The sequence below is a fragment of the Hippopotamus amphibius genome, chromosome 6 (genome assembly GCF_030028045.1).
Source record: "Hippopotamus amphibius kiboko isolate mHipAmp2 chromosome 6, mHipAmp2.hap2, whole genome shotgun sequence".
Taxonomy (NCBI): domain Eukaryota; kingdom Metazoa; phylum Chordata; class Mammalia; order Artiodactyla; family Hippopotamidae; genus Hippopotamus; species Hippopotamus amphibius.
In genome coordinates, this window is record NC_080191.1 from 1,623,932 (window position 1) to 1,631,903 (window position 7,972).

Consider the following 7,972-nt stretch of genomic DNA (forward strand, 5'->3'; position numbering starts at 1 on the left):
GGAAACCGATCGCATGTCAGGAAAAGCAGACACTGCAGAGGTGCAGGCTGAGTGCCACGCCCAGAGGTGGGGCAGAGGACAGGCAGGCTGAGCTAGGCCACCAGGGTGGGTGGCTGGCTGTGCCACCAGGAACTCGGCACCACTGGGAAAGGTCTGGGGAGTCTTGCTTTCCTCAGTCTTGGAGCTGTCAGCCCGCGAGCCATAACCCCCCACAAAGCTCCTACGTCCACAGGTCCAGGGGGGCCGCCTGGGTCCATAGACGGGGTTCCAGCTCCGTCCTGGGCCCATGAACCAGACGACTTGACCCACCCAGGGTCTGGTCCCTGCCGCCATGTTCCAAATGGCTGGCCGGACCCCCTCCAATCAAGACAGACAGCAAAGCGGCCCCCTCCTGACGTGGAGTCCCCCCACCCCAGTTCCCGGCTGCAGCATCACATCACCATGACAATGCTGGCAGGTTGAAACCAAAGAAATCTCTTTATTGCGAGAATCTTACCAGCCCAGTGGGATAAACAGCTGGAACTTTTGAACGTTCCTCGAGTGACTACATCATTTACTCCTTCAGTTCGTTGGGCCAGCCTAACACCAGGAAAATTCCAAACACTTTCCCTGTTGAAATCAATGTTTTTCTCAGAACTTCATCTTCTGAGTTATCACATCCTTGACTAAAAAAAGGCAAACTGGGAAACAATTTTGCGCTTCTTTCTAGTTGACTCTGAGCCTGTCATTGTCTCTCTCTAAACAGATTTACAACCTCGTTCCCCTGCACGGTTCTGAGGCGGGCCACGGCGGGGCTGGAGGCAAACGCAGTAAAGGCACGAAACCCCCAGAGGCTGTGTATAACCCTAACCCTAACCTGACCCACCAAGCTCCACGCGTTCCTCAGACCAGTCAGATGCAGTTGCCAACCCAGCGTCTGGCCTGGCAGGGACCCTCGGAACTCCGGAAGCTACCTGTTCTCACCCGGCTGCTCTCCAGGTGAGGATGGAGGGAGGACGCTGCTCAGAGCCCCTTCTGCTACCCAGTGTCCAGGCAGCACACCTGGCTCACAGCAGGCACAAAACGAGGGCTGTTGAGAAAATTAATTTCAAAATTTGTAAGTCTAACAGAACACCCCATAAACCTTGAAAACAGATACTTCAAAACAACCGATAACGTCAACAATAGCTGTTATTTTTGCAGATTACTTTAGAAACTTAATTCTTATAGATATATATAGTATATAAATAAATTTTTTACTTAGTTCTTGTCTTTTCTTACAGAAAAGGTAGTGATACATAGATCTTTACAGGAAGTTGGACCAAAAAGAGATTTCTTCCAAGGATTTTCAATCGAAGAACAAGGCATGAAATCATAAGGAACTCACGGAAAGCGGAACAGCTCACATCCTTGCCAAAAAGAAAAAAACCCAAAAGTGCTGTTGCATGAAATAATCTATCACCCACTTCATTGCTTGTTTTGTGGACAATGTATAAACGGCCCTTCTTCAGTCTCGCTTGGAAATCCTATCTGGTCCTAAACAGAAAACGCATGACTGACTTCTAGAAAGGAAAACTCATCACGGGGTGAAGTCACATCCCGCCAGGCGTGTGGAGGGCGGCCGCACAGGCGGGGCTCGGCAGCTCCACGGGGAGACCCTCCCGGGATCGCCCACTCACTGGCTCCGCGTGAACCTGCCACCTTGAGCCAGAGGCCTGCCGTGCAGCTAATGGGGGAGCTGCTCCGTTTAATTGAGCGTTAATATTAAAGCCAGACACACTCCCGGGGGTGGCGGAGGTGGTTGAAAGCAGCCCTGAGGCAGGCTGGAAACAGGTCCTCACAGCATCCTTTAAAGAGTCACTTCTTCATCCGTGAGTTTGCATACAGACTGCTTGGTGACCAACCACCACTTCCCTTAAGAGAGATGAAACCGGAAACTCCCATCAGGCTTTTAAAGGATGTTGAAAGAAACTCCCAACCTGGTGTTTCCTGCCCTGGTGACACCCCCGCCCACGAGCCAACTCCCTCCTTTGGAGAATAAGTTTGGGCATGTTTCCGCCAAAGGCAGGAGGGAGACCCAACCCCAAACGACCCCTCACTTGGCGAGAAATGGGACAGCCATCCGTCTGCCTGGACGCTGCTCAGAGCTGGGTGAGAAGTTGTGTGATTTAAATATTTAGGAAAAAGAGGAAAAGGTTGCAGACCTGAGTGCACGGGGCAAGGAGGGAACTGGGAAGCAGGCCGGTTCCCACAAGAAGGTCCCGGCAACTCCCGATGCCCCAGGGGACAGCCCTAGTGAGCGGTCCGGAAGTTCTTTCCTTATGGTTATTTCGCAGTGTCCAGGAGGACCTTGCCTTCCAGGTCACACTCTTCTCGTGCGTCCCTCATTTACTGGGTCAGAGGACTGCCCGACCTGCACACCTGCCTCCGGAGGCTGAGGGATGTGACGCCGACCAGGTCCCATCTGTGTCCATCCTCGCGTGTAACTCCCCAAGGACATCAGTCCCACCCATCCCCGTCCTGCTGTCGTGTACGGCATCGCTCTCCGTTGACAAGGTGGAGATGTGGTCAGAGGGACGCTTGCGTCCTGGAACAGGCATCTGGGGCAGGGTCCGCGGCTGCCTGGCCCGGAAGTGTGGGCAGGGTGCCCGGGACTGGAGGTGGGGAGACCCGCGGTCAGGGTCCAGCCGCCGCACCTGGAGCCCCTCCGTGGGCATCACCGGGCGGCCCGGGGCTCCGCGTCTGCGTGTCGGGACAGCGCCGAGCTTTGGTCTTTATTTGGCCGTCCGCCCAGGGTCCTCGCAGAGCACCTTACCCTCACGGCTCACCCTAACTTCCTGGTGTGGGGCGCGTGTGCCTTGATGCCTGGACGCGGCCCCACGCAGCGGAGATGCCTGCACCCCTCGCTGCACGTCTCCTTTCACCTGGACGGCCTCCTGCAGCAGGAATCTCTGTCCCGGCCTCGGCGATCCTGAAGGCGACTCAGCACAGAGCAGCCCGTGGGCCGAGCAGCCCTCGCTCACTTGGAGCAAAGGTCCCCTCACAGCCCGCGGTCCCCACCCCCGGCCTCCCGCGGCCCAGACACGCGCACACCCGCCCACAGACCCCTCGCCAGATCCCCTCCTTCATGGGGCCGGTATGTTCTCCAAAAGAAGCAGTTCTGGCCGGAACTTTCTGACACTAGGGCTATACCCCCGGGTCACAGGTACTGAAAGTAACCCGTATCTTGGCGCAACAAGCGTGGTCCGAACAGAGCTGGGAAGAGGATCGGGTGTGACTTAGGAGGGACACCCCCTCTCCAGGGGTCAAGGTACCCCAGGACATCACCTGAAAGGGTGTGACGGTGCCCCGCTGGGCACCGGTGGTGGTGGCCGGTGTTCTCGGGGTGAGAAAGGGACAGGAGGGGCCACACGGAGGACGGGAGCTGTTTGCTGCCTTTCCCCGGAGGTGGGCGGGCTGCCTCAGCAAGCACAGACCTTCCAGCTCAGACGCTCAGACCTGCCCTCTCCCAGAGCCCCGGGCAGGGGCAGAATCCACGTGCCCAGAGAATGCCAGCCCAACAGAGTGTGTTTCCCATTTAAAATAAATGTCTTTGGGACCTTGGGGCCAATAATAAAATATTTTAAAGAACAGGAATCTGCTGGGAAAGATGATTAAACCGATACTTTACAGCTAATGAAAACGTGACGCCGTGTTCGGGGAGCTGCCCCTCCGTAGGAGGCCGCCTCCCTGCCTCGGAGCGGGTCTTGGGCTGAGACATCTCCGAAGGCCTCTTGAGGGGCCTCTGATGGGAAGAACTGCTTTGTGCGTGGGTGTCACCCGTCACCGTCTGCCCCTGGTGTCAAGCAGCCAGGCCCACGTCCACATGGCCGTTTCCAGACGCCTTCTCGTGTCTGACTTTGCACAGCTTCTCTCTCCTCAGAGAAGTCCCCCGACTGCCAGGAGGTGCTGATTGGATTAAGAGGAGACACCGGGGCATGTGAAGGGATTCCGCAGAAACGCAACGATACACCGATACACCGCTCAGCGAGGTGCAGTCTGTCCCATTTGACTGACAGCCGGGAGGAGCCGGGGCCCTCGAACCCGCTGAGGCCGGTGGCCGGGGACTCCGCCTGAGCGGCCGGCACTGAGCAAGGAGGTGGGGCCCCTCGGGCTGGCGAGGGGGCGAGGGAGACCCCTCGGGAGAAGGCCTGTGGGGGTCTCTGCTCCTGGGGGACAGGAAGGAGATCCCTCGCTGTTTTAGGGGCATCTGACCCACCGGGGCTGTTTTTCCCACTCCGACTCCATCCCCGAGGGCCCGAAGGACGGTCAGTCGGATGCTGGTGGCCTGAGCACACCTGTGACTGCTCCGAGGTCCACCTGGGGCGTGAAAGGCAGTTTCCAACCCGAGCAGCAGGGACGGCGGGCGGCTGCTGTGTGGTGTGTGTGTTGCGAACATTCTACCGTATTCGTCTGGACCCCAGCCCCACCCTGGCCGTCCTGGGGCTTCTGTGGCTGTTCCTTCCGCAGCTTACGGCTCCCTCCCTCCTGCCCGGCTCCCCGGCCACGGTCACACCCAGGGAACAAAAGCAGGAACCCAGGTGCTGACTGAGCCCTTGCCGCCCCTGCAGGCCACACGCCAGGGACGCAGGGGCAAACTCCCAGCTGCGAGGGCTGAGAAGCTCTGGGGCGGCTGTGCCCCGAGGGCGGGTAGCACGGCCCTCATCTCACAGCGCCCCGGCCCTGCTCCGCCCGGGGTCCCGCAGCCGCAGCCCCTCTGCCCAAGCTCGGGAGGTCCAGCCTGCGCCCCCTCCACACTCCTGGCCAGCCCGGGGGGCAGATGTCCACAGCGCCTCCCTGCCCCACCCCTCCCGAGCTGCGTGGTCTGGGCAGTGCCTGCCTCCTCATCCATGGGACAAGCCAGACCTCGGTGTTTCTGGTGAGGGTCACAGGAGGTGATGCCCACACAGTGCTGGGCTCGGTGCCCGCAAATGCCCTGTCACCGTCCGCATCACCCCCGCGTGACCCACAAGCAGCATAGCACCTGCTGGTCTACTCGGGCGAGTCCCGCGCCGTGCAGGGTGCAGGGCACGCGGGACACACTGTTCACAGAAATGCAGCTCTTCCAGCCCTGCCCTGTTCCTGAGCCCCAGACCCACACAGACAGCCATTCCCTGGGCGTCTTCACCTGGACGTTCCGTGAGCAGGGCCAGCCAGGGCGCCTCGGTTGGAGACGAACCTTTCCCGGCCTCCCTGTGTCTCTGCTACAGTTTACACCTTGGGAACAGACACAAGGCGCCCACCTGCCCAAAGATTCACTTTGAAAATTAACCCGGACTCTCCCCTCCTTCACTTCATGTCCAGTTAGTCTCCAAGGGATTCGGGTTCTACCTGCAACGTTTCCCTGGTTCTGCCCCGTTTCCTCCTCCCTCTGAGGACAGCCCAGCAGAAGAGGTAAGACCAGAGGAGCAGACGTCAAGCGCGCACGGCGGCCCCCGACGCCTGGCTCCCCGCCCGGCCCAGCGGCACTGGGTGTCCGGAGCTGCCTTCTGCTCCCCGCGGTGCCAGCGAAGGTCCTCGGGAGGGACGCCAGCTTCGAAGATGCCCTCGCCCTGCGCACAGAAGCCACCCAGGCGCCCACCGGAGCCAGCGCCACGTCCAGCTCTGGGTCCGTGTCTGCGTGAGACCCGACCCCCAGCGCTGCGGCTGGAATTGGATCAAAATGAGAGTAAATTGATTGCATGTTTGAGGAACGAACAAACAGTTTTCAGTAGACTTTTAGTTGTGGATTTATTTTTAACTAATTATTGTTATGGGGACAGATCAAAGGACCTATTTACCAAAAACAGACAACATTAGGGGCAAGACAAAATTCAGGCAAAACGATTAAAATTTAATAACAGAGTGTGACTTTACGTACACAGACTTTATCTCATTTGATCTTTACTGGCACCAAATGAGCTCAAACACGTATTATGAGTCACAAAGGAGGATGGAGTGCAGGATTCCATTTACATGAAATCTCCAGAACGCGCAAATCCTCAAGGGCACAGGGTAGATTTACGGTTCCCGAGACTGGGGGAGGCGGGGAGGGGGACAGCCAGTGGGGCAGGGTTTCTTCTGGGGGTGATGAAAATGTCCTGAAAGCAATTGTGGGGGCGGTAGCACAACACTGAGAATATACTAAAACCTCCAAAACACGCGCTGTGCGCGGACGGGCTGTGCTGTGTGTGACCTGTACCTCAATGGAACTGCTCCTCAAGGGAAGCATACGGTACCCGTAGCAGCCGCCCGGGACCACACGTGACCCTGACTGAGGACGTCGGGTACCAGGGCCGCACCCACATCATGCTACCCGAGCGACTCACAGCATCCCGCCCGCAGGTATTAACCCGAACCTTCAGATGAGGTGCCCGGGCAGACGGGAGAGTTTGGGACTTTGCCCCACGTCGCAGAACACGGAGGGCCCGGTCTTCCCAGGGCCGTCGCTGGTCTGCCGCACCCCCGCCCGCCTGGCCGCGAGAGAGGACTCGGTGGGATTTGGGAGGCCTCCTCATCGGACGCTTTCTCGGAGGAGTCGGCCTTGTAAGCAGGAACAGGAGAACTGTCTTGATTCTCTTTGGGGAGGTTTTCCATATCTGGCTTGTTTTGGTATGTGGGCCTGATTTCTCAAACACAGCAGCCTAGTTTTCAAAGTAAAACGCAATTTGGGAAAATGTTCTTTTTGGTGAAAACAGAGGGTGGAATATACCAGATAACCATTAGATTTTTTTTCATTTCACTTTATTTTTTACAGCCCTTTGTTGGAGTACAGTTGACGCGTACAGAGCTGTGCCTGTTTGATGAACACAGCCTGGCGGGTCTGGAGACGTGTGCCCACCGTAAACTTCCCCACCATCCACGCCCCGGGGCGGCGGGTGTCCAGCGCACCTGTGCCCGGGGAGCGTGGAGCTGCTCCGGCCTCTCCAGGCCACCTCCTCACCCCGTGGACCCAGGAGGAGAGCAGTGACTGACCGCGGCCTCGGCGGCCGTGGTGCTGGCCCGCTCGGTCCGGCATCCTCTCTCCACACTCGCGCCCAGGCCACCCCTCCAGGGCCACGCTTTACCTCCTGCCTCTGTGCAGAGACCACGGCTCCAGCCACGACTCTCCTGATGCCCGGGGTGCGGCCTCTCCCACCTCTGCTCGGCCTCCCTCCTCGCTCTGCTGTGGCCGCCGGCTCCTTCAGAGAGAGAAGCAGAGGTTCCCCTGCCTGCCTCTCCCCCCACGGCCCCCGCCGTCCTGAACGGACGCTCCAAGCTCGTCCCCGCCTCAGGCCCGTCTCCCGGCCGGTCCCTGGCCTGGGACGCCCTTCAGCCCCGCCCTGCACGGCTCCTCACCCTCCACTCCCACCCCGCCTGCCTCCAGCCGCTGCTCGCAGATCGCTCCTCCGGAGGGCTTCCTTTCTGCATCTCTCTCACCCTCACCTGTCTTCTTTTCCTCCATCACTTAGCGCCTGTCATCTTCCACAGTCGCTTGTCTTCCTCCAGGAGCACAGAAACCCCACGCGGGCTACGCCTCGGCTTATTCTCTCCTCTCCCACGTCTCCAGCACCCAGAGCAGTGCCAGGCAGGGCCGTTAAACGCTCACTTCCTCACTGTGTCCTCACAGACGGAAAGCACAGCTGTGCGGCTGGACGTGAGGGACACAGCCCCAGCCGGCCCCACGTCTCCCCTCACGGTCCCTGCACACGTCTTCCTGCCTCTGGACCACATCTCCACAGAACCTCTGCTCCTCCTGCCCCTTCCAGGTGTCGGATGCAGCCTCATCTCAGGTATTAATAGCCTCGTTCGATCTGAGTAGGACTCTCAGCAGGCATCCGACCTAAGACGCGTGCCCCCAGCCCGCCCAGGGCTGCCTCAGGCGAGGCGCCCACAGAGTGGAGCCTGGGGTCTCCCCCCCACGTCTGTGCCCCCGGGCAGGCAGCACAGGGCATCCAGGAGGGACGGGGGGGCAAGATGCCAGCCGCGCTCCTGA

General features: G+C 59.3%; 1 protein-coding gene across 2 annotated transcripts; it reads left to right on the top strand.

The window, feature by feature from the left end:
- Positions 1–2,004: 2,004 nt before the first annotated feature.
- On the top strand, positions 2,005–3,576 carry LOC130856032 (uncharacterized). Of its 2 annotated transcripts, none has more exons than XR_009054415.1 (2): positions 2,005–2,130; positions 2,316–3,576. XR_009054415.1 is itself a non-coding variant. In XM_057740212.1 (2 exons), exons 1-2 carry the CDS (start codon positions 2,029–2,031, stop codon positions 2,839–2,841), a joined length of 603 nt encoding a protein of 200 aa, XP_057596195.1. In that variant the 5' UTR covers positions 2,007–2,028; the 3' UTR covers positions 2,842–3,576. The 2 variants fall into 2 exon arrangements, 1 of the variants encoding a protein (XP_057596195.1); XM_057740212.1 differs by having other exon boundaries at positions 2,007–2,130; positions 2,341–3,576.
- The last annotated feature ends 4,396 nt before the right edge of the window (positions 3,577–7,972 follow it).